General features: G+C 38.4%; 1 protein-coding gene across 1 annotated transcript; it reads left to right on the plus strand.

The window, feature by feature from the left end:
• The first annotated feature begins 1,451 nt into the window (after positions 1-1,451).
• On the plus strand, positions 1,452-27,729 carry LOC137277727 (peroxisomal multifunctional enzyme type 2-like). The gene is made up of 23 exons (XM_067809620.1): positions 1,452-1,544; positions 7,015-7,068; positions 8,891-8,998; positions 10,690-10,749; positions 12,138-12,206; positions 14,904-14,988; positions 15,704-15,768; positions 16,137-16,259; positions 16,609-16,725; positions 17,043-17,108; positions 17,244-17,306; positions 17,893-17,987; positions 18,350-18,428; positions 19,142-19,299; positions 19,664-19,787; positions 20,621-20,793; positions 21,043-21,112; positions 21,584-21,690; positions 22,707-22,793; positions 23,265-23,342; positions 23,790-23,928; positions 25,612-25,745; positions 26,633-27,729. Exons 1-23 carry the CDS (start codon positions 1,487-1,489, stop codon positions 26,720-26,722), a joined length of 2,202 nt encoding a protein of 733 aa, XP_067665721.1. The 5' UTR covers positions 1,452-1,486; the 3' UTR covers positions 26,723-27,729.
• Positions 27,730-27,955: the final 226 nt, after the last annotated feature.

The following is a 27,955-nucleotide window of genomic DNA, read 5'->3' on the forward strand; positions in this document are numbered from 1 at the left end:
TGTAAACATGGTTCGTATTTCATGTGTTTAATCAGCTACATTTTACATCTACACAGGCTATTATTCTCAAAGATCCTCAAATGAGCCTCCTAAACCTTTGCCGTGTTCCATCCCACTCCGAGATATCATTTAGTTACATCGATAATATACACGCATGATACAGCTACATCGATTGGGATTTTTACATTTGAGCATGACGAAGGGTGTTTGTTAGTTAAGGACTTCCTTGGTTATATGTATTTTCACTCTTGGCACGTGAACAAAATGACTATAACATTTGAATGTCAGATAAACATTACATCGCATGTGTGTGCGTGCGTGCGCAAGTAAATGAATACATAGTAACAAACCTTTCAAAGAAACATGTGTGTTTATAGCACAGGGCCCCATGTCTTCATTATACGGGTTAAGTTGAAAGTAAACAAATATTGCATTTGAATTAGAGATAAACAATTTGTTTTCGTGTGAATTCGATCGGTGAATGTCCACGATAGAATAGGTCTTCAGCAACCCATATTTTCCACAAAAGGCGACTATGTCTGTCGTAAGAGGCGACTAACGGAGATAGAGTGGTCAGGCTCACTGACTTGGTTGACACATGTCATCGCTGTTGATCACTGGATTGTCGAGTCCAGACTCGATTATTTACAGACCACGGCTATATAGCTAGAATGTTGCTGAGTGTGTCGTAAAACTAAACTCACTCAATTTACTGTTCATTCACAAAAACGCGGGGAAAAGAAATAAAATCCATAAACCCAATTTCATGAAACTGAAAATTGATTTCTCTTATACAATCTGTACTTAATAGTAAGCTAATACTCTCTGTGCATTAGTGAACTGGACAACGAAAGCAAACAGAATATTGATAAATAAATTATTACTGTCCTCAATACAATTGATAGATGTTAGCAAAATACATTCAGTAGAAACTTTGAAAGTCACTAACGTACAGGCAGCAGTGCTATTATTGTCATTCATAAATCATTAATGGAAACGAACATTTCACACGCAACTCAAATATAAGACACCTTAGACACAAGCACTTCCCTGGCATTTTGAGAACTGAAAACGTTTTTCTGAATTTATAATCACCCCATGTAATGAGGGGGAGTTTTTCAAAAGCATGCATATTATGATATACTAACAATGTGGACACATTTGGTCAGGTTGCTTTTAAATCTTAAACACTTTGAACATTCTGAAATGTTCAAATTACGACTGCGCCCTTGGAATATCAGGGATGTTCTACAACATACTATGTCCTTGAGAGCAACGTAAACAACAACACATTAACTGTTAACACATTAAGTTTACTGAATGCATGTTTTTTCACGCATATGAACCAAGCGTAGACAATAATTGCCGGCAAATAACGAATTTGAAATGGCACACCAACAGAGAACTATGCTAGTTTACATAGGCAAGTAGTTAGTTGTTACGCAAGCCGTATACTAGGTTGCCGGCTCAAAGTGCAGATGTAAATATGGCTGCTCCCTTGCGATTCGATGGCCGTGTAGTGCTGGTGACAGGCGCCGGGAATGGTAATCATTGCTCAGTGCAACATTAATGACAGTTGTTTCACTTTGTAACATTTTGCCTATATTTTTCCACTGAGTGTCTCTCTTTTATTTTTCATCATTTTGTAGCATTTTTTTAACAGTGAAATGTCCCACATCAGCTGATCGTCACTTTTAACAGTCCAGAGATTAGAGTCCATTTCGATCTCAGTCCTGTAAGACAAGTATATGGACTTCTTCTTCATTGTATAAACACGACGTTTCACCTGCTGGAAAGAGTTCCGCCAGTACCCCACTACTTTTACATAGTACATTTTCGCTAGGCGGGTCCTTCCCGGGTGTAATATTCCAACACTGAAACATGTTCATTGATTGTCTTTTAGTTGTTCCAGTTTATTGCATGTATATTTAGGATTTTGGGTGAGGTATGCATGTAAGATTTGGAGTTTGGTAGGGTGGGGAGGGGGAGGGGGCAGGTTGGGTGTGGGTTTGGGTTTGGGTGTGGGTTATAGGGTTCCGGTGTGGGCGGAACTCTTACTCATCTGCTTTTGTTGTTACTTTTTTATTAGCAACAGCTTGTCCTTTTAGCTGATTCACATTTTTTAAATGATGTATGCATTTTATGATGAGTAATACATGTACTAGTTATTAAATGTCACCATTTCTCAATGGACATTTACAAAATGCGCAAAAAAATATGTGAGTATCAGTTGAGCATATAACACTACAGCTTCTTGTGAGGATGATCTCAGGTGTTCGTCACAATTGTCACTAAGACTCAGAACTGCAGTTGTTTGAGATTCAGTTCAGAGAATTTTGTTGGTGAATCTGTTCACTAAAAACAGCCCTGGATGTGATAGGTCCAGTACACTGGTATACATGAATGGTACTAAATAATGTTTCTGGTGATTTTGAGACAGAAACGTGTTATAGGGAACACAGTAAGGACAAGGAAGATTGTAGTAAGGAATGACAAAAGGATGAAGCATGGCATGCCACAAGATTGTGTGAACTGTCAAATCCTTACTAATGCACTGGTTAAAGTGACTTCAGTGAAAGTTTCAAATAGCACAAATATTGAATCCTCACCAGGCCATTGTGCACTCCCAACATTTTTATATGAGAATAAAACTATATACAAGAAAACTTAGGCTGCTGAAACCATATTATGCAAGATATTTACATCAAAGTGCTTTCATAATCTAGCACTTTCTTTAAAATGGCATGCAGCAAATTGCATGGAAAAACACAAGTGTTGAAAGTCCTCAACAATTCTCTGCTCATTCTGTCATAGTGTATAGACAGTTAACTAGTGTATATAGAGTTAACTGATCAATGTGAATAACACTTGCATTGTCAGTGGCTCTCAATGAGTGGAACAACAGACTGATCTCAAGCAGCGTTTGCAGGAGCTTATGAAAGCTAAATTTGAACTTTTTACCCTGAAAAGTCCTTAAATTCATATCAATTTTGAAAAGACCATTATTGCCAGTGACTTTTAATGAAAAGACCATAAATTTAGCAAAAACCTGTTAAGTTTTGATTTTGCAGAAAATTAATCTATGAAAATATCTTGCAATGACAAATTGTGCCAATCAATCTCAATCGTGAAACAAAACTTTCCCAGTACGGTAATGTAGCTAAGAAATATTTCCCTTTTATGGTCTGCATCACATTCATTCAACTCCTTGTTGATTTAAGTATTAATGCTTTACATGTGTTTTTGTAGTGTGTTATGAATTGGGCCATGAAAATGCCCTAGAAGGTGTTAAATGTGATTGCTCCTATTCTGTTGTAACTATGTCAATGTCATAGGGCATTGTAAACCAAAAGTCACTGTGTTCTGTAATCTGATTGGTTGAAAAACATGATTAAATGGTATTAGATTCCCGGAAACTGAAAGATTATTCACCACGTATTGACAGGTAAACAATTGTTTTGTTGTGTCATCAACAGTGGTGACGTCATTCAAATCATATTGTGACGTAAAGTTAGAATGACATCACAAATGAGCAACTCCAGATGCTACCACGAGAACCAGCTGAAACGGCCAGCTGATGACACTTCACTGCTGTGTCCGTATTCAATGTAAACGAGTGCAGACACTAAAACCCCTTTGGTTTACTTTTGTGTTTACAATGTCGATAAACATCATGTGTTGGCCAATTTCCGGGTGTTATTGAGTATTTGAAGCCTGGGAATATTTCATTTGAAACCTCCGTCTGACGCCGTCAGTTCCAAATGCATTCCCATGCTTCAAATACTCAGTAACACCCAGAAACACTCAGTAACACCTCAGCCAACACATGATGTTTATCTCCTGATTGTTTTTTTCTTTAGTTTTTCAACAAATTTTAGTTTCAACAAATTTTGTTGGAGGGTAAGTGATATGTTTGTACATTAGGGTTGTGAATTGGAAAGTTAGCCCAGCTGAAATAATGCATATGCTAGTCAAATTCTTGCTGTTTAATTGCACACTGAGTGATATTCAAGCTGTTTACTAAAATTCTGAACATTAGAAACGCACCACCCATATAATATGACATATCCCATTCAGACTGATTACCTCAACAAACGGCGAAAACCTTTTTTCGAGAAAAGATTGACTGACAGAGCATGACACATATTGAGGCTCAAGTGGTCAAGACCCAGAGTCACAAAAGAGCTGTAAACACTGTCAGTAGCTGGTATGTCCACCATTGGCATTGATTGCTGCAACACAGCACTGTCTTAGAGAGAAAATCACTGTCCTGTGTTCGCTGGGGTATCTGATGCCATACACATTGCAGGTTGACCTCCATTGACAGACATTGACAGCAGGTGGTGCCATCATTAGAATTCAGCCCACTTCATCCCAGATGTGCTCAATCGGTGGCAAATCGGGTGATAGAGCTGGCCATGGAAGCACATTTATGTTGTTTTGTGTCAAAATGTCCTCAGTGTGCCTTGCTGTGTGCGTTTTGGCATTATCCTGCTGAAGGATTTGCAAATGTGGGTTGACATTAAGATGTGTAATGACATGGTTTCTTTAAGACAACATTTGTGTAGGTGATGGCATTAACACGTCTTCAAATACATGTAGTGGTGTCCTTGAATGAACACTGATGCCACCCCAAATGATCACACTACTCCTACCAAAACCATTGCACTACACCCACCCCAATGATCTGCCCATCATACAGCAATCAGCATAGCAAGATGTTGCCATAGACAAACACTTCCAGTCGTGTGACTGAGTTGAAAATGATATTCATCAGTGAAAAGCATACCTTTCTACTGTTGCTGTGTCCATCTTTGAGGGGTTCTAGCCAAGTCTAATCGACATTGTCGGTGTCAGGATGTGAATATGGGGCCATTGTAGGGACGACAGGTGTTCAGGCCATACTGATGTAAATGATGTTGTATGGTTAGGTCGCTGATAATTACACGTCACCCCTGTATTGTCAAAGCTGTACATGTTGCAGTTGGGGTTTTGTTCCATAAGTGGGACAACACAATGTGTCAATCTTGTCTGGGTGTGGTGACACGTTGTTGTCAAGGATGTTGATGGTCATGGATACCTCCAGTCTGCTGCAAGTCTTTGCTGAGTCTTACGATTGAGGAATGATGGCAGTTGAATGTTTAAGCCACTTCCTGCATCAACCAGCCAGCATTCAAGTAACCCAGTGCTCTTTCTCGTTGTTCCAGTGTCAAGCATTTAATGATTTTCATGATATTGAGTCACAAATTGTTGCTGTGTTTTGATGCATCAGTCCGAGTCGAGTGTGTCTTACATGTTGAGCTCCCTATCACAATGGATCACTCATTCATTCCAACCTATGTCTTCAGACTTTTGTCAGTGCATGGTAGTGTGAGGCATTTATAAAGTTGTTCAGTATACTTACTTACATCCTCGATATCTCTAGGGTATACGTTCCGATAAGTCTCCACTATACCCTGGATTCATCTACAGCTAAGCCCGATAAATTTATTACCTCCCTTGGCTGGCTTTTAATCCAATCAGGTGTGTGCGCTGGGAAGTTGAGCGAACCAATCACAACACACTTTCGCTTTTTAAATTATCTAACCGATTAAACTTGGCAACACGAACTATGCACAAATTCTCTCAATGAGGCAGAAGGAGTTCCTGCATATATTTTAAAAAAATTTTCGGACCTATCAATGTGTCTGTGTGATTTCTCCTAAATCTGAGTCGCACTGCGAACATACTTTCGCAGCAGCAACTGCTATCTTTATTGACACTGGCAAGAATTGTTGTAACGACGGCTTAGCTGATTGGCTGATTGTGAGAATGCGAGCCAGCAAAGGGAGGTAATAAAAATTTTGGACCGAGCCGTAGATGCATCCAGGGTATAGTGGAGACTTATCGGAACGTACACCCTGGAGAACGTACACCCATGATCACCTCTGGTCCAGACAAGACATGCACTGATGGATGTTATGAGCAATATCCCATGCTTTTTTTTATTCTTTATCAATGTTTCACTGGTACCTTTTGCCTTTCTGTGAACAGATCTATTTGTGATATTGATGTAGAACCATGATCTTTCAAACAGTAAAACATGGTCATCATAAGTGACTGATTAAATTTTTCATAGTTTTTGTAAAACTATTTTTCATAGTTTTTGTAAAACTAAGGTATGCATCTTTGCACTGGAAGCTCTCGTGCTTGAGACTGATGTCTACTTAAGGTAATATGATTGATTATTTGGAACTGAAGAAATGCCACAATGAAGGCAGGCTCTCATCTCATGACAGTACAGCTGACCATTCTGGCATATAATACAAAGTCAGATGACTGTAATTTACTGTAAATCATGGCCATGCACTTTGATACTGAATGTCTCCAGTTGTCTGATATTTGAATAGAAGCCATCCAGATGTTTTCATTTTTGTTCAACTAATATTTATCCTTGAATGGTTTCTTCATTGTCTTACAACTAATCATCATGTTTATGTCATATTCGATTATAATTGTGTTTGTACACAGTAAGGAATCTTTTCAGGGAAAGTGCACTATGTGTTCACCCAATGTGCAAAAATAATTGCAGTTTTTATGACCATATCTAACTCAAGGGTTCAATTCTAGCATATGAAACAGTGCTTTACGTGTGACTTAAATGTGAATTACCTGTGAAACTGTAAGTTGTGTATTAGTGTGATTGGGAGTGATGAAAATATGTTTCTGCCAGTATAGGACAGTTATCATTATGCTTCTGTTTAGATCATATTTATTATGCTAATGTGCACAAGATTTTGCTTTCCTTTTTTTTGTAGGTCACAAATCTGTCAACATTAAAGCCTGGTGTGAGGTTTATTTTACGAGAAATGTATATATAATGGTTATTGCTGAAATAGAGCATTCAACTTGTACAAATGTGTCTGTGTCATCTTTATTACGTTTTCATGGATCTAGATAAGTGACGGACATTCATTGAATATCCAGGTGAAAGTGATCTGTCTTGAACATATTCTTGAATTGTCTCCTTGACAGGACTTGGACGAGCCTACGCATTAGCCTTTGGTGAACGTGGTGCCTCTGTTGTGGGTAAGTACCTGGTACTGAGTGAGTGAGTTAGTATCTTGACTGACATAGTATGTCAGCTGTGCATTGAGTTATGAGCACTAAAAGTACCAGGGCCCTGCTGCACAAAGGTATTGTAGCCCTACGACTGTCTTGGCTCTGTTACAGTATGGGAGGTTTGACAGTTGTAGCGCTAGGGTAGCTTTGTGAAACAGTCCCAGTACTGCAGATACAACATGTGTCCTGCTTCTGAAGAAGTGAGCATTGACTAACTCATGTCCCCAGACAGAGTGATTCTTGCCACTTTGACTATTGTTTTGTTCTGAGCACTCTGTCATATGAAAACAATTTCCTTTTGTCAATAGTTTTTGTTTTCGAAGTCGAGATAAACACAGTTTTAGATTTTCCGTCCCGGCTGCTTTAGCACCCACTTCCCCACATTATTTTACTTCATTCCCTCCAGCACCTGAGGATGTACTTTCCATTGCAGGTGTTCTTATGTGAAATGCACCTTTTGGTAGTCATTACAAACATGAATGTTGTATATGAACTGCATCCATTTAAATCTTCCATGAGGCCACCTTGAACAGGGGCTTTATTTACAAAGCAAACCTTACTGAGGTTAACCTTAGCTCACATCGCACTAAGGTTAGTTTAGGAATGGGATCACTTAAGAACTTTGTGAAAGAAAGCCCAGGTTTTTGAAAAGTTCTGTAATACAGTAAAATGCCATATGATATTTATAAATATGGTGGATGGAATCTCTGTGAGTTTATTTACCTGTCCAAGTGGTATCTCCTATCAATATGAAAGTAATATACTTTGGAAAGGGCCCATTATGACAGATGCCATCCCTTTCCTGGGAACATTCCTGTACTCTCTTTGTTTTGTACAGGACAATGATGACCCATCAGTATGCGATGTGTAAGATGGAGAGTCCTGTGTAGGGTGAGGTGTGTAGGTTGGAGTGTCCTGTGTAGGGTGAGGTGTGTAGGATGGAGTGCCCTATGCAGGTGTAGGGTGTGAAGGATTTAGAGTTCTGTGTAGGGTGGGGTGTGTAGGATGGAGAGTCCTATGTAGGGTGAAGTGTGTGGATGGAGCATCCTGTGTAGGGTAAGGTGTGTGGATGGAGTGTCCTGTGTAGGGTGAGGCATGTAAGATGGAGAGTCCCGTGTAGGGTGAGGTGTGTAGATGGAGCATCCTTAGTAGGGTGAGGCATGTAAGATGGAGGGTGTGTAGGGTGAGGCATGTTGGATGGAGAGTCCAGTGTAGGGTGAGGTGTGTAGGTTGGAGTGTCCTGTGTAGGGTTAGGTGTGTAGGTTGGAGTGTCCTGTGTAGGGTGAGGTGTGTGGATGGAGAGTCCAGTGTAGGGTGAGGTGTGTGGGTGAAGCATCCTGTGTAGGGTGAGGCATATAAGATAGATTGTCCTGTGTGGGATGAGATGTGTAGGATGGAGCATCCTGTGTAGGTTGAGGTGTGTAGGTTGGAGCATTCTGTGTAGAGTGAGGTGTGTAGGGTGGAGCGTCCTGTGTAGGGTGAGGTGTGAAGGTTGGAATGTCCTGTGTAGGATGGAGAGTGCTGTGTAGGGTGAGATGTGTAGGATGGAGTGTCCTGTGTATGGTGAGGTGTGTAGGTGGGAGTATTCTGTTTAGGATGAGGTGAGTTGGTTTGTGTGTCCTGTGTAGGGTGAGGTGTGTAGGATGGAGGATTTTGTGAAGGGTGAGGTGTGTAGAGTGAAGTTTTGTGTGTAGTGTGAGGTGTGTAGGTGGGAATCTCCAAGTGACCTTGACTGTCAGTGTAGTAAACATCATTGACATGTTTTCTTTGACCTTGAACTGCATTTCAGTCAATGACCTTGGTGGGGACATACATGGCGGTGGCAAAACAACCCGTGCAGCTGATGTCGTTGTTAATGAAATCAGGGCCAAAGGAGGCAAAGCAGTGGCTAATTATGGTGAGATTCATTTCTCTTGTTGACATAATTCACTTTTAAGGTTTTTCTCTAATTGTCTTAAAGGAAAAATGTGCTCGTAAATTCAGCAAATACTGTTATGACATACATTTTCAGAAACATATTTGTATAATTGTATCAAGTGAGTTAAAAACATCATCGGTATGAGAGTTGTATTAAAATGTTTTTAAGCTGTCGTAGTAATTTTTCTGTTCTGATGTTGATCTTTATTGACATATGTATGACAAGTGAAGAAAAGGATTCCAGTAGGGCCAAAAGTATTTTCATTGAAGTTGTCAAACTTATATATCATGAAGGCCTCAAAATTAAATTCATCACATGTGTGTACAATACAAATATGATTAGCCATACAACTGATGATATTGCTTGAATATTGCTAAAAGCAACGAAGTCCACTCTCATCTGATCAAAATAATCAAGAAAGGAATCCAAGTCTAGTCGGGAATAGTTTGGCAAATCTGGCTTAATTGCCTCAGCTCTGAATTATACATTGTTCTGGGCTCCTTTGAATCATAATTTCTATCTGTAGATGTGTATCTTAGATAAAATAAGTCAATATATTAATATCTTAATATCACTCACTTAAGACTGGGAGATATGTAGGTCGCCTTGATGAGCATCTTATATTTTCAGGACTGTATCCCTGTTTTTCAGTAAACATGACCTACTTATACCCCCACATTGACATGTCATACAACTGAAAAGTGTTCTTAGCTGCATGAAAGCCAGCAAATAATTGTATTTAGGCAGTTGTTAATAGCTTGGAGCCCATGTCTTATGTCTGCAGCGGAGTTCTGGATGAGGTGAAATGCAAAACATTTCTGTATGCATAAAATATGTTTTAGAACCCAATTTTTCTACACATGTATAACATCTGGTGGGATTTAATTAAATGTGACATATATCACCCACAAGGTTCCAACATATTGTAGTTACATGGGCAGTTAGATGCTTATCATCATGCCATAAGTTGTTTTAATGCAACTGTGAGGAAGTGTTCCTTGTAATTACATTGTGGCGTCACAGGCAGAATGCTCCAATTGTCATGGAATAAATTCATTGGGCCATGCAGAATTAAACCACGGATGCAGTCATCCATGTGGAACTGTTTACCATTGGCTGAAACACAGACAGGTACAAGTACTTTCCTATTTCAGTTACTGGTCAGTCCTGCGTACAGACATTTCTGCCTTGCTTAATTACTGGAGAATTTCCGCCGAATTGATTGTGTCTTTTTTCATTATGAAACATGCCATTATATTCATTATATTATACACAAAACTCTTATTGTTCTCCAGACTCAGGGACTGTACATGATTAATGGGTATGTACATTGTGAAGGATGGTCCCCAGTGGAGGATCTGTTTACATCAAAGACAAGATTGCAAGAAATTCTTTACAGCTAATGCTTATGAAGGAACCTTCAAATATGGTTCTTGAAAAGTATTTAGAAGTTGGACAAACATGAATACACGACATGTTTCATGGATAACAACTTCTTTTTATTCCTTATTCAACATCTAGAACATTGTATAAAGAATAAAAATAAGTTCTTATCATTTCAACTTGAAATAAGCTTTGAAAACATGTAAAACCTGTTTTCTGGAGCAGAGAGTGTACTGTTTGAGTATTGCAAACAAGCTTCTCTGATATCCCTCTATGTTACTGTACAGACTCAGTGGAAGATGGAGATAAGTTGGTTCAGACAGCACTGGATAACTACGGCAGGATTGGTAAGTGAAAACTCTTCTTACTGAGTTGTTCCTTTTTAGTGTGTAGGAATTTGTCAGTGTAGTGTAATGGCTAAAGTGTTCGCTCATCATACTGAAGGCTCAGGTTAGATTACCCACAAGGATACAATATGTGAAGCCCTTGCTGTGATATTGCTGGAATATTGGTAAAAGCACCGTGAAACCATACTCACAAATGCATCATGATCTATTTTCGAGCTGGTTACTGCTTGACAATTACACTTTCCATAGATCAGAGCCTATCATACGAATAATCAGATTTGTAAACAATATCATCTGTAAATGTATAACTTAACAACGAGATACATACATACAAAGGTATAAATGCTAGGGATGTCACGATTCACCGATGTGCTGGTGCATTGTCAACAAACTTTGCGCTATACGATAGACGATTCTTGTGATTTTATATCGTTTCATTCTTTTTACACATAATGATTATTATTTTGAGTCTTTCACACATTTGTCTCAAATATTTTTTACACAAAACAGCAAATGTGACTTGTTGAGAGTGAGTGATAGGGACTTGGTTGATGGGTAGATGTCCTTTATCTATTCATCTCTACCTACAACAGAAATGACGTGGATTATTTGTTAAGAGGTTTTCAGTAAACTCTGGTTTCAACATCAGACAACATCCCATCCAGGTAATGGCAGCTTGTTATACACAAAATGTTGAAAATGCCTTATCGGTATATGTATTGTGACCTTAGTAGCGAGATATGTATCGTATAGTGAGGCATCTTTATTGTGACACCCCTAATGAATGCTGATAACAACTCCTGCACATACTCCAATTTATTGGAGATATTTATAATGATAGAATAGATAAACGATGACTTATATACCATTTTAATGTCACTATTCAAGTGAGATAAATGTGGATGCTGTATCACCTTTGTCTGAACCTTATAGTGAGAGATGTTACTACTAAAAGTTTATGAATGGAAGACAGAAGTATCTATATCAAGCAAGTGGTCTGTAATGATGGAATATGATTTTAACAACCAGCTACACATTTCAAACATATGACATGCTATTGTTTTGCATACACTTGAATCCAAGGAGAGTTCTAATATTTTGGTCCGAAGAGTCAGTCATAACCTAACATACTGGGATGCACTAGCAAAAATAGTTGTTGTCATGGAGTTCACATTTGCATTTGTGGGTATCCCTTTCAGACTGCAGGTAATTTCCTGAACCCACCCCCTCTTTCAATATTCCTGGATCCACCCATGACCATGTTGGTATTTGTAAACACTAAGGAAAAGGCTGCGTACAGACAGCCTGTTAATACTGGTCACAGTATGTATATAGTTGTGAGGACTAACCTATTTAGGCTGTGATTCCCATCTCTTTCTTCTTGCCAGATGTGGTTGTGAACAATGCTGGCATTCTCAGGGACAAATCTTTTGCCAGGATCAGTGATCAAGACTGGGGTAAGTGGAGAAAATGATAGTGTTAGACTATCAGGGGTGTAGCTGCCATTATAAAATAAGCCCAGGCTGACATATGATTGTTGTGAAAAAGGTTGACTACTGTCTTTGAGATCTCTACGGGTAGGACAGAAAGGAATCCACCAGTTCAGGCCACTCATCTTGGCACAGCTCATGTCTTTTCATTGATGGTACTTTTCACATTCTTGGAAATGTTGTATATCAGAAGTATGTTTTTCATTCATGAATAAAACGTATTTTCTGAAGGATTTTTTAGTCCTGTTTTATTCGCTACCATTACCTGTTTGCAATCGTGCAACCTCTAGGTGTTATGCATTGAAAGCTTGTGACAATGGTAAGGATGTGACAGGTGATATGGGATAAGTCAGTATTTAAAACTACGGATCACAGCAGCTGTTATCCTTACAACCAACTGTTTGATATGTGTTGCTATGTGTTGTGTCCAGATGGCAAGTGATTTACATGAATTTAGATAATCATGATTTCTGTATACATTTGAGCATTGTTGTGTCGAACTCAATATCTTGGTTGTTTCAATATAACATTTTGGTCCTGGCAAAGTCCTTTATGATTTATCATTGTTCAAGATGTTTTACCTTGATACGGATCTCATGATATTCTGGATATCTTGATACAATTTCATGGTCCTGACAAGAAAAATTACCCTTTAACTCGACAAACTCAATATTCACCTACCTTTCATGGACAACTGTCCCTCTGAACTGAGGTTGTTTTCACGCACACACAATGCAGCATGAATCAGTTGGTTGTAGTAGTGTGAACTAATCAGGACTTATTGAGTTGCAGGTGTCACTTGTTTGTTATTTAACTAGGATTAATTAAGAAGGAATTAATTAGGAAATACTCACTGTTACAACTAGACACTACTGATAATGGATAACAGTTTTGAATCAAAACATACTGAGCATACAGTGAGGGTTTTGTGTAATCATGTGACTAGCATGTGATTGTTGAGGTGTTTCGAACTGATATGTGATGATATGCCAAGGTCAGATGTCTCGAAGTTCGGATGACTTGATATTTTTTCCTGGTCCCATGAATATTGACAAATCTTCCTATCCTTCTAATGTCTTGTCTGGACATGAAACTGGGAGTGATCAAGGGACATAGTTTGAATTAGCAACCTTGGGCAAATTTGCCACATGTGTTGAAGGGGCTTGTTTTTGGTTCTGGTATATGATGCAAGAGAAGAAGGCACTTGCAGTGTATTGCATTAGGTCCAGTATTACCCTTTAGATAAATTTGTTTAATTCTGATTGGTCAGTAGTGAAAGCATACAGAACCATGTAGGTGGATGTGCCAGGGTGTAAGAACTGTACACCCCATCAAATCTGTCACATGACACTCTACACTGGTTGTTCAAATGACCTTGACCTTAGATGGAATGTGGCTGCCAAATTGACTGATTGCTTCAAAATTTTAGAGTTGGTGTATACAATTATGGGTATAAACAGAGTAATACAATTGTTGCTATAAGTTTTTTTTGTTTGTTTGTTTCAATAAATATATCCGAAAATTAAAATATTTCTGTATTTCACATCTCATTCAACAAAACCTCAAATTCGATCATTTTCATCATTACCTAAGTGATCCTGAGTTATCTCCTGTTATGACTGTTCAGAAAAAATTATGGCAAAACGTTTTGTGTCTCATTCTGCCAAAGTTTGATTGTTGTTGTTTAAAGATAAGCTAAATTAAAAAAATAAAACATTTTAAGGGTAACAAATTCGTCACACAGTGTTTTGAAAGGGTATATGTGCCTCAGGAAATACAGAATTTACAGGTATTTCGCACCCTTTCAAAACACTGTGTAAACTAACAGTATACTGGTATCATAAATATTCAAATTGATGTAACTGTGTGATGCCCATTTCTGATGTACCCCGCTGTGTCAATGCTGGAATGTTGCTGATAATAATATCCCCTTCAGTAACTCATTACTTTTATTTCATTATTTGAAGAAATACGATACATTATTTGTGGCATGTTTTTGCTCTCATTACTGAAAATTGTACTTGTGTTAATGAAAATGTTACTACCAACAAAAACATATATTTTGTGGCAGGTTTTGTTGATATTACAAACTGTTGATTACATATTGAAGATAGCTGCAGTGCTGTGAAATGTTTTATAGGTATTGCAGTTTGCCACAACGCAGAAAGGAAACTACGTATTCAATAGTGTCAATCCGGTTCTTGTTAATATGATATCTCATGAACTTGATGTTATCTTTAAGGTCACCATGGCACTTTGATCACTTTTCCAATACACATGGATGTTAATAGTGAATGTGTGCATCTGCATCTATACATTTATATCTACTATATTCCTGAAATATCTTCAGAGTTAGAAGAAGACTCTGTGAAGTCACCATGACTAAAAACTACATCACACAAAATGGTGATCTACTATGTGACCAAAAGATGAATAATAGTAAATATTTTCTATTTCATTCTTCTTTATCCATGGGGCACATTGCCATGTTAGTGGTAAACACTTGCTCTAAGCATTTTTATTGTGATCTAATCAACGTGTGTGGTTGTAGATAGGTATTTTACAACTTACAATTGATTTTAGTGAATGATTGTGACGTGTGATGCTTGTTACCTGCAAAACAAACTGATGAGACTGATCACTGTTGTAATGTTGGTGCCACAGACCTCATCCACAGAGTCCATCTCCGAGGGTCATTCTTGGTGACACGAGCAGCATGGCCGCACATGAAGAAACAGAATTATGGAAGGTAGTTCACTTTCTGCTTTGGTATCGACAACTTGTTGATACCAGAGGATCAAATCTGGATCTCTCTTGTAAAGAGCAATTGTTATAATCTAATTAGGAGATAAACATCATGTGTTGGCCAATTTCCGTGTGTTATTGAGTATTTGAAGCCCGGGAATACTTTTGGAGCCAACAGTGTCAGCCGGAGGTTTCAAATGAAATATTCCCAGGCTTCAAATACTCAGTAACACCCAGAAATTGGCCAACACATGATGTTTATCGACATTGTAAACACAAAAGTAAACCAAAGGGTTTTACTGTCTGCGCTCCTTTACATCGAGTATGGGTACAGTGGTGAAGTGTCATCAGCTGGTGGTTTCAGCTGGTTCCCATGGTAGCATCTGGAGCTGCTCATTTGTGACGTCATTCTGACTTTACATCACAATATGATTTGAATGACGTCACCACTGTGGATGACACAACAAAACAATTGTTTGCGATGTTTCTACATGTCAATATGCAGCGAATAGTCTTGCAATTTACGGGTATCAAATCCCATTTGATGTTTTTCAACCAGACAGATTACAGAACAAAGGCTTGAATGCTGGAATTCATAGATAGATGCTCTTTTATCATAGTCACTTTTCATGTGCCATCATGTGTTTCATGTTTCTGTCTGCAACATGATAAACATTATGGTGTTGACGGAATGTAACAGTTGTCTCTGTGATTTTCAGAATTATCATGACCACGTCAGCTGCTGGTATCTATGGCAACTTTGGCCAAGCCAACTATAGTGCAGGTGAACTAAGTTATGTACAACATGAAAGACAGTCATGCTTAAACCCCCTTATTCAAAAGTTTGTCTGAAGCAGGCCCTGTTTTACTGTCAGAAATGGCAATTTTCTGCAAATCTGTGCATTTATATGCAAATCAATTGATCAATTGACCTGTTGCCATACCTGTACTGTTTGTAATCTAAACATGTAGTTTAAGTCAAGAACCCATGGAGTTCAGTACGAACATGCATGAACTACCCCATAAGACAAGGAGAAATTCATATGTTCTAAACTAGGAATAAATGTCATCGTATACCTGCGTCATCAAACATCGCTGTAATGTGGCTAGGGATATGAAGTATACATTACAAACAGACTAATCTGCTTTCAGCCAAACTTGGTCTTCTCGGTTTGAGCAACACCCTGTCTATTGAGGGGAAGAAGAACAACATCAGCAGCAACACCATTGCTCCCATTGCAGGCTCTCGCCTTACCGAGACTGTCATGCCACCAGGTTCGTAAATGAAGATGTTGGGGGTTTGGGGGCTAGATCATTAGGAGAGAGAAGAGACCTTGAGGTCATGCTGTTAGGTGAGAGAAGGGGGTTTAATAGGGGTCTTGCTGCCATATTTGGGGCTAAAGTGATCAGGTGACTGAAAAGGGTCCTGATGCCAGGTAATAAAATATAATCCTTAAGTGTCTCTGATTTGGGGTTGTAAATTTTAGGACAGCACTAGACTGGATAGCTGAGCTTTTATCTGTAAAGAAATGAATGGAATTCAGATGCCTCAGATTCTTCTTTGACAGTTTACTTTACCAACTATATATATGCACTGGTTTATTGTCTGTTCCATGTGTTGCAGACTGGATCAAGGCCCTTAAACCAGAGTATGTGATGCCTCTAGTCTTGTTTCTGTGTCATGAGAGCTGCCTTGAGACTGGCTCCCTGTTTGAGGTTGGAGCTGGATGGATGGCAAAACGTAAGTAACGGATCATAAAGCTTTGTGGATCAGATTCCTTTGCTGCTCAAGTACCTTTCCTGGTGTTCCCTGCTTAGCAACCCAAGCTTGACATAAGAGGCGACTAACGGGATCAGGTGGTCAGGCTCACTGACTTAGTTGACACATGCCATTGTATCCCAATTGTTTAGATCACAGGATTGTGTGGTCCAGACTCGATTATTTACAGACCGTTGCCATTTTGCTATTGCTGAGTATGGCACTGAACAGCCAACCCTTAACGTTTAGGTTTATTAAAACCACCCTCACTCATTCATTCTACTGTTTTTATGTTGCAGTGAGATGGGAGAGAACTCTTGGAGCGACAGTGAGGAGGAAGAACATAGCAATGACACCTGAAGATGGTAAGCTGTCATTGTAAGATGCAGAATCTTTCTGTAATTTAGATGAATGCAATTTTTACCAAATAAGGAAACTCTTCTATCAAATACCGAGTGTTAAGTGATAGATAACTGATTCCTTACATGATTTACTTCCAGTGAGAGACAACTGGGAAAAAATAACAGACTTCTCACAGTCCAGCCACCCTGCTTCTAACCAAGGTATATGTTAGCTCACCTCCAGCCAAGGTCCAAGTGGCAACTAGCTCAATAAAACTCAACTGACCTTGTCAGGTTCAGCCCACATGGACAGAATCAGTGTAAATGTAGAAAAAAGCTCTTTTAAAGTGCAACTGCCCAATAAATATATATATGTAATGAAGATTTAGTGCCTGTGATCTCCCAGGGACCAGGATTGTCTTGTAATTACACTTGTCAGTAAGATTTGGAACTGCCTGAACATGAGATTAAACCACAGTTTTGTATTTATATCCTTATACAGGGAAGATTCAGTAAGTAACATCTTGTTATGATTTAAAATGATTGAGAGTTGAGTATTTTTTAAATGATGTGTCAGTGAACGTTGGTGGTGGGGTAGCCTTGTGGTTAAGGCATTTGCTTGTCATGCTGAAGACCAGGGTTTGATTCCCTACAATATGTGAAGCCAATTTCTGGTCTTCCCTGGTGTGATATTGCTGAAATTTTGCAAAAAGTGGAGTAAAACCATGCTTACTCACTTAAGCGAGCTTTACCTGCCCTGTCTTGGTGAAGGACACAGCGGATCTTGAGCTGATCAAATGTGTTTCAGAGTCAACAGCCGGTATGATGAAGGTGATACAGGACATCGATGCAGCAGTTGAAGCACCAGTGTCCAGACGGACACAATCTACAGGCATGGATCCTGTAAGTGGAACTGCTTCATATACCAGCCGATTTCATGTTAATTATCTGTTATACATACCCCAAGGGAAAGCTTGTAAGCTTGGAACCATTGTCATAATTAAGGGCCTATGGCCTACATAACAGTTCGGAAATATCTACTACAATTAACAAGGATAAAAGAAACTCTGCATATCCTAAAAACGATTACATCAATGACGACGGTCGTCTTAGGGTTTGTTAAGGAAGATAATTTTGCTAAGTTATTTTGAATTGATATAAAAAGTTGAAAGTAAGTCTTGTCTGAAATTTCCTGCGGGGTTGTAATTGAGGGCACATATACATGAGTTCAGTCATACTTCATGTCTGCTGTACTCTATCTTCAGGAGTTGGCCAAGGCTCATGACTTTCCACCTTCTTCCTTTACCTATGAACCTCGTGAGGTTATTCTTTATGCTTTGGGAGGTAAGTAACAAATCCAGCATCTATCTTTCAAAATGAAATATATTCATCGATCAAAAAACATGGGGCATAAAGATGAGATATATATTCTTGAAGAAACGTTATGTCTCCTTTTCATTTTTCAAATGACTGCAGATAGACTTAAATGTCAGGAGAATCATTTCTTTGGAGTGGTTGGTGTGCGTAATGTAAACATCAGATTGAGGTAGGGAGTTTAAGCAACAGTGACAGGATCGTGTACCTTAATGCAGGTAAGATGCAGGCTGGTATTGGCCTTCAGCAACCCATGCTTGTTGTAAGAGTCAGGTAACAAACTTGAATGGTCACTGACTGCTTGATGCATGCCATGTGTGAATCAGTGCTCATGATGTCAATCACTGGACTGTCTGACCGGTCCCCATGAATTACAGACCAACATCATATGAGTTGAAATAGCTGAGTGGGCTGTTCAACTGCAAATATTCAAGAAATATAAGTTTATTCCTATGCTAGCAGTAGTTTGGTTTAGAAAGGAGTTGTTACGGTGATTTTGAGGTGATAGGGTAGCCTAGTGGTTAAAGCGTTTGCTCATCATGCTGAAGACCCAAGCTCAATTCCCCACATGGGTACAATGTGTAAATCCCATTTTCTGGTGTTCCCCGCCATGAAATTGCTGGAATATTGCTAAAAGTGGCATAAAACTAAACTCAGGCAGTCAGTATTGTGCATGTTTGCAGTGGGCATGTCCACAAGAGAAGAAAATTACCTGCAGTTCCTGTTTGAGGGGTCAGAAGCCTTCTGCGCATTGCCAACGTTTGCCGTGATCCCTGCCCAGATGACCATGATGAATGGACTCATGCAGGAGATCCCCGGTCTCAAGCAGGACCCAGTCAGGGTGAGACAGGAGCATAACAGCCAGGTCACCTTCACTACCTGCTGGCTCAATCTGTGTTTTTTGTTTTGTTTTTTTTAAATAACTGAATGTCCAAGGAGCCCTCAAAACTTTACTTCTTCATCCCCCTTTGCTATTTCCCCTCTGCATAATGGATAGAAACATATTTTAAAATATTTAAAGTACATTACTTTGACCCACAGATGATTACCTAGCTGAAAACAGGATATATTTGGTACTTGCCAGGAATGAGTGTTTAATAAAATCAGACCCTGCCACACCTAGTAATGAAGGTAATGAGGTAGATGGCTGTCTGTTGATGTTGGTGTGAGTCCGTGATATCCCTAGTATCGCCATGTTGTGTCAGGTGTTGCATGGGGAACAGTATCTGGAGGTGTACAAACCCCTCCCTACTGGAGCCACGATCACCAGTAAACTCAAGATAGCGGACATCCTGGACAAAGGCTCAGGAGCTTTGGTTCTGTATAATGGTATGTGCACATTATTTCATTCATATTCAGTGACATTAGAGTGGATACAGCTATTACATTGTGGATTATAGCTAAAATGGATAGAATTATCATTAAAATGCCCGCATGTTATCAGAAATGAGCGGGCACTGTAGCCCACAAAATGTTGACGGGCCATTATCAATCACCTACAGTTCGTTTGAACTTGAGCTCATTACTGACGATATCTGTGGCTCACATTCGTCACATGTACCTGTGCCATTATGCACTTGCTTGCCTGTGACAACAATAACAGTTGTACCATAAATTACAACATACAGCAATGAAAATATCGACTGGAAGTCTAACATTGTTGAGCACTCAAAACAATGGCGGCTGATAGTATGGGCAAAGGTCAAGGTCAAACGTCATCATTCTCAATAGTGACGTCATCTGTGTTGTACAATATGTCTATATTTGTAAAATGTGCGTCAGTGACCGGCGTTGTTTGTTGCTAGCAGTAAATGCATCTAAACCGATGACGTTTTTATTCTTATTTTATTAAAAAATCTATTCATTTTAGCTGTAATAATGGTAACACTACTTTTCAGGGCATTATCATTTGCAGGAGCCCTCAGTCTTTTCAACGGCTGTCCTTTGTCGGGCAGTTAATGAAAGACCTCAGGCTTCTGCAAATAAAAATGCCCTGAAAAATAGCTTTACCCTTATAAGATAGTGACAGGAAAAGTACCAACAGCTTCATATATCTGCTACATAGATTTGGCTCTATCTTTCTCTATTTGTTCCTGTATTGAACACAGTGTCCTGATTAAGTGAAATTTGGGTTAAGAGGCCTCATGTCTTTGATTTTTCAGTGGATAGCTTTGATGAGAAGGGTGAGAAGGTGGCATTCAACCAGTTCTCAATCTTTGTGGTGGGGTCAGGCAACTTTGGTGGCAAGAGGGCTTCTGACGCCCTCATCCCTACAGCATCAGTGCCTACACGGGCGCCTGATGCCAGCATTACCGAGACAACTCATGTGGATCAGGTGAGCTACAACACTGGTGATGCTTGCATCCCAAATATATTACATAACCCACTTCAAACCCAATTAAGGGGTTGTGAGGGTAGCCAAGTGGTTAAAGTATTCAGTCATCAAAAAGACCCAGGTTCAATTCCCCTCACAGGTACAGTTGTGAAGCACATATCGCAGGTGTTGCTTACTGCTGAACAACCTAAGCAAACGATATGACAGATTACTTAAGGATGATGTTCATGTTGTGTTTCTGGTGTCCAGGCTGCCCTCTACAGACTGAGTGGAGATAGGAACCCACTTCACATTGACCCAAGTTTTGCTGCCATGGCAGGTAAGGAAGACCTTTGCATTTACGGTATTATATTCATTGGATTTATGCTACTTTGAAAAGTTTTCCAGTTGCATTTGTGGTGTGTCAGTGGAATGTTGGAGGCAAACCTGAAGTGAGGTTGGGTTCAGGTGTTTCCCAGTTTGGTAAATATACCCACAAGTTTTGGTACTATCACACATAACAAGGATAAACTGGGATTCAAACGCAAGGTCATATACTAAGCAGTGAAAGAAATGGACATTTTGTAAAAAAGGACATCTCATAAAAGTAGGCATCCATGCTTATGTCTTTTATGTTAAAAAGTGACAAATGAAAACAAGAGTTGCATTTCTTTCACTAGTAAGTATATTTCTCTGGCACACCCAAGGGGTACAACTCTGCACAACAAATCAGTTACCTTTAGATCACATGTGGTAATCATTTTTGAATTGGCAACATATAGTTTATCACCAGCATTGCTCTGATTGCCAGGTTTTGACACCCCTATCATCCATGGTTTGTGCAGCTTCGGCTATGCTGTGAGACATGTTCTACGTCGTTATGCCAACAATGATGTCAGCAGGTTCAAGGCTGTTAAAGTGAGTGATAACACACTTTGCATTTGTAGCTTTTCAACCACATGATGTATAGGGTAATAGGTTCCTTATAAATAATGGAGATGAGGCCCCGGAGAGGCTGAGGAACATTATAATTTCCACATTATGGAAAGTTGCGAGGATATTGCCCCACTTAAATTGCATTCAATGTATTGTGAATATTACTCTTATCAAAATAACAAAATGAAGTCTTTTATTTGAAACTGGTACTCATTGCTCTGATCTTGAAAAGTGATGGGGCGAGCACACATTGGAATGAGGTGACAAATGTAATTTAGTGTCCAAGTAAGTCTGTTGTGTCACAGATAGAGTATTTTGTGACTAACTGATAAGGCCATGTCCAAGGTTACATTTACCACTGAACTCATTACTAATTGTCAAAGAAATATGTGTTTTACGAGCTGATTGTAAAACATTGTGAAATAACATTTGATTGATATTTACTGTTAGAAAAACTGTTAGGCTGTATAAAAAAAGTTAAGTGTTTCTCGGGCACATTTTTTTTCAAAAGTGACAAGGGCAGTAGGACGTTTTTACAACTTTTTGATCGAAAAAAAGGTGATGAGGGAGGAACACATTTTTCATTTTTTTCTTCAGAAATACAGCTTGGAACGTTTAGCATGTGTTAATGAGGTGTAGATTCAGTCACACTCGTTCTTACAGACACTCATTCTTATAGTGGACAAATGGATGATCGTGATGCGGCCGAGTCAAAATTATTTTTTTAAATGGCAAGAAAAAAGGTCCTTCTAATCAGGAAAGTCCTACAATGTAATTTAATGTAACATGATGTCATACAATAATTCTAATAGGTGATGAGTAGTTGTTTGTATTGAGTGTGTCACAAGTGATATTTTCCAGTTTGTAGGTGTCATTTAGTGCTCAGAGCAAATAACATTGTTGCAAATGTGTTAAAGTTAAAGTTCTACTTGTACCAATACTATGCATACAAGGATAGTTTTTGAACTACTGTGCACTATAGTGTGTGTGTGTTGCAGGTGAGGTTTGCGAAGCCTGTGTTGCCAGGACAGAGTATTCAGACTGACATGTGGAAGGAGGGCAACAGAATCTACTTCCAGTGTAAGGTGAGTCTGATCAGGTTCTGTAGCTAATAACAGACGTTTCTATGTTTCTTGTCATAGGCATTCTTCGTGGACATATTTTGACATATTATGCATATTAAATATTCAATAACCCATGCTTCTCGTAAGAGGTAACTAGCGGGCCATAAAATTGGTTTTCTGTTGTGTAGATTGATTCTCATGCTGTTGATCACTGGATTCTATGGTCCTGACTTGATTTTATACAGCGCCATATAGCAAGTGCAGTGGAAAAGCAGTGGTGATAAAGAAGTTGTATTTCCATAGAATTATTACATTATGATAACCATATGTACTTACACTGATAAATGCCACTCAAAGATGTAGGAGGCATGTTTATTATGGCAAAACTGTTACCTTGGAAATGTTTTGAATTGAATGTGTATTTTGTGCATGTAAATGTAAGCTAGCAATAACAGTCCAGTCAGAAGTTGTGACATTGCTGACTGTTTTCAGGTTGTGGAGACTGGTAACACAGCTTTATCAGGTGCATATGTGGACTTGACAGGAAGCAGTGAACAAGCCTCTGTAGCCGTGAGTGTCATGGAAACTGATTTTCAGCATTACACGTTGTTTAGGAACAAACTCTTGTATATGAAGAAATATGGTAGTAGAACTGTTGACAGTATGGTATGATTTCTCCTCAGGTGCTGCAGTTTTCATTAGAGGTTAGCATAAATCAAAAAAGATATTCTGACTTCTAATGAATTTGCATAACACTAAATAAATGAAGGAACCTCTTTAAAACTAATATAGGTGAGCTGTAAAACTTGACTGAAGTTTGCTGACTGGTTGTTTAGTTCATGTACTTTTTGTTCCCGTCTGATGCAGCTGCTCAGCTCCCATGGTCTGTGAGAGCATGGTTTCAACTTAACAAAGGACTAGTATCTGTACTTAAATGAGGATGTGTAATCCCAAACATAACAGTCATATAAAACCCAGTGTTTTGTTGTTTTATGGATTGTTGTTGTGTTTGACCAGGCTCCCAGCCAGCTACAGAGTGACAAAGTGTTTGAGCTGATGCAACAACAAATCAAGATGCGGCCAGGTCTAGCCTCCAAGGTTAATGCCATCATTATGTGGGTCATTACAAAGGGAGGTAAACCTGTTTCAGAGTGGAGTAAGTATACATATACTGCGTTCTTGAACAACTTGTTATGGTGAATTAGTATTTTTAAAATATTTCTGAGTGAGTAAATAATTGATGAAATTGATCTTACGTCAGTGGTTCATTAAGGAACAATGTTGTGAGAAGGCTCGTTTTCAGTCAAATTTAAGTGAATTTTTCAGTGCTTTATTAAATTTGCCTGTTTGAGAATGTTAAACGGAATACATAACACAGGAACATGTGGTATTTACTAACTACACAGAACTGTAGATCAGCTAGATTTTGAGGACCAGAGAAAGATTTGTAGAAAGGAATCAGCTTATGTGAAGGTTACACTCAATTTACTTATGTGAATGAACAAGGAAAAAGGACTCTGTCATCACTAGTGGTGATGATTTACCGTTTCAGTTATATGTATATTTGTGTATTGTACTATATGTAGCAATTAAGATTACCTTGGGCAATTGTGAGTCTTGGCTCTTCGGTGAGCAAGATTTGGGGTCCATTGTCTCAGCAGTGTAACACGTGTTAAGCATAGTATGCAGTTGACTGTGTGTGCTGGTGATGCCAACCTCTATGATTTTATCATAGTCGCTGCGAATTTTAACTTCAAACTACGCCAATATGATTCCACTAGAAATTTGAATAAAATGCATTAAAATTCAGATATATAGACAAAAACATATATTTTCAAAGATGAAATACATTTTCGGACTTCACGTACCTTCCATTCATCATATTTAATGACATATTTGAACAGGAGTGATTGTAAGTAACAAAAGTAATTTCATCAAAGCTGATTTCAATACCTTTGCGATTTGACACATTTAGTTCCGGCGGAAAAAATTTAACGATATGACAGTAATATCATTCATTTTTTCTCAGAATCCATCATGATTTTGTTTATTTGGGTGACTACTAATTTTATGGTCAAACTACTAACATTGAAACTACTGTTTGCAACACTTTGGGGTTGGCACCTCTGGATTAGGTGCCTGACTCTGAGGGTGTGGGTTCGAATGTCAGATGGGACTCAACCCTACAAAAGTTCTAGAATCTGTAATCACAGATATAACAGTGACACTGGCCACTTTTTAGAATTAAAAAATATTGTGAATTGATGTTATTATCAACTGGTTATTGATGAGTGTGTGGAGAAAATCATTGATAAATCTGCATTAACCTTAATTGTATCAAGGTAGATATTTCTATTATATTTACTATGCATGCTGTAGTTAGATTAGTTTCAATAACTCAGCTAACTCCTCTTTTTCTTCCCACCCTGATATAATTGTGATCTGAAGAGCCGAATTTCAGTTTTATTGTGCTCACCATTTGATTAAATGCATTCAAACACTTTTCAAGCTATGTCAAGCTTATAGTTGTCTCAATCTATATAGAAATCGTGGATGTTGTGTATTCTTTATGTTGACATCATTTTACTGTTGTGTCAAAACATCCATAACTCGGAAGTATTTATGTAGGTCCAGCCTGCTTTGACACAACAGTGTTTGTATGTAATAAGGTGAAATTTAAATGCTAGAAAGACAAAATATAATTTCGGTACAATCTATTTTAAATTAATCTTATTAAAACTATACTGGCTAAGTAATGACAAACTTATTTCTTACTTATATCACGGCAATGCTGAATGATGTTGCTCTCTAGTTATCAGTTTTTGCTTTGTCATTTTAGCTGTTGACATGAAGACATCAAAGAACGGTGACATCTACCGTGGAAAGCCAAAGTCTGGGAAAGCAGAGTGTACACTTACGGTGTCAGATAACAATATCATGGACCTAGTCACTGGGAAACTAGCACCACCACAGGTAACACATACATGATCTGTCAAATGAGGAATGTTGACTTCTGTCTCAGTCAAAGATATGGATTAGACATGCGGTGCTGTTGTTTTACACATTGACACAATGACATAGTGATACAATGACATAATGACACAATGACATAGTGATACAATGACATGACACAATGACATAGTGATACAATGAGTGAGTGAGTGAGTTAATATTTAACGTCACATCGGCAATATCTCAGCCATATTGTTATGAGAACATTTAATACTGAAATGAAGTATATATATCTATTATAAAACCTGTCAACGAAGGACAGTAAAACACCTAGAATATCACAAATTCAATTAAAACTAGCATGGAAAGTTAAAACTAATAGCACTATTTAGACAATACAATATAACAACAGACTATAGATCGCCAACAACAGAAGGTAGATCACCACACTAGGAACCATGGGGACTTACAGTACCTTTGCTACCTGCATGGTCCCTAGTTGGATTTACACCATCCCTTCAGCTGCTGGCGATTGTATGAAAAGTTAGCCGAAATTAAAAGAACATGAATACTACGATTAAAATCCTGGTAGACTTAAATTTACTGTGAATGTTTGTGGACTTACGTACCCTCTCAGGGATACAATGACATAGTGATACAATGACATAGTGATACAATGACATAGAGTAAACAAGGCTTCACAGTGCAACTACATTAAGCAATTTATTGGCCAATTCAGGCCTATTCAGACAAAGACTATCCATGGACAACTAAAGTAAATTTGTAGATATTAAATATGTCACCATGAGAATCATCCAATACCTTCAGAAAAATAATAAACTTTCCCTATTCTTTTTGATGTCATTTTACTCTGATTTGTGATTGATCATCTAATTATTTATTTATAGGCCTTCATGGCAGGGAAACTGAAGGTGAAGGGCAATCTCATGCTGGCCCAGAAGCTTGGGGTCCTCTTCAATGAACAAGCCAAGTTGTAAGGAAGATAGTGTCGATAGATTGTCACCCTTGCTTTTATATTAGGTTTTGAAAAACTTTGATTTTTAGACACTTTCTTCATCAAGTATGTATAAATATGGAAACTGACTAATCATGAGAATGACATCTCCAACGGTAGGTGTTGTCTTGTTTCTTAATTTTTGTAGAAGAAAGCAAGAAGAAAAAGGTGAACAATTAAGCTGTTAATTAAGCAGTAACACTGCTTCATCATAAATGCAGTAAATTTCATATAATGATAATTCATGTGAACAGTAAGTGATCTTGCCAACCAATTAGACCTGCCTGTGTGTAATGGTATGTCATGTTTGGCAAAAATTTAGTGAATTCTGATTTTAAATGAATTCAAGACCGGTTATATGGAAGCATTATTTTACATTGGAAGTTTATGATGCATTTATCTCTCTGTGTGTGTGAATAAGTGTGATATAGAGGTCTACAGTCTAAAACACCCTGCATCAATGATCACCCCTGCATAACTCGTGGACCAGTCTGAAAGAAATCTGGTCTGTATTTTCATGTAACAGGCATTATTCAAGAATGTGCACCTACATAGCAAGGTTATGTGATTCACTCATTACTGTTATCAAAAACATTTGTCTGTTAATATGTTTGACCCAGGCTTATTTATATCATGCAGCATCAAAGGTGACTTTTCTATAGCCAAGATGCATATGGCAAATGTAAGATTTTTAAACACTTAATAATTTCCTATCACAGAATTTGAAAATATATTTCACATTCATAATATTCAGTGAGAAAGAAATTCGTGAATTGTTGGACAACATCTATTCATCTGCTTCAGCATTGTTTGTGATAGGAGTACACATGTGATCACATTATAATGATATACCTAATGAGCAAGGGTTGAGTGAAAATAGACAATGAGGGATCAAACCAAATGTGTGGCTGTGTTGAAACTGATGCAAATATTTGGTATTTATCCTTGACCAGCCACATTTGCCATAATAAAACTTTTCTATTTACAAAAGTGTCTGTTTTGTTGTTGGATTGTGTTCAAGCACCACTTTGATATGTCTCATTAGATGATGACTTTTGCTGCTGTCAGTAATGATACAGATATATGATAGTGGTTTATGTGCAATAGTATTAGCTAGGCAAACCAGTGGTTGACAGCATGGGAAACAAACCACTTTGTGGTGACACACAGCGACCTCTTAACCATAATCATTATGGTAAGCATGGGATGGATGGGG

This window comes from Haliotis asinina, chromosome 3 (genome assembly GCF_037392515.1).
Source record: "Haliotis asinina isolate JCU_RB_2024 chromosome 3, JCU_Hal_asi_v2, whole genome shotgun sequence".
NCBI classification, from domain to species: domain Eukaryota; kingdom Metazoa; phylum Mollusca; class Gastropoda; order Lepetellida; family Haliotidae; genus Haliotis; species Haliotis asinina.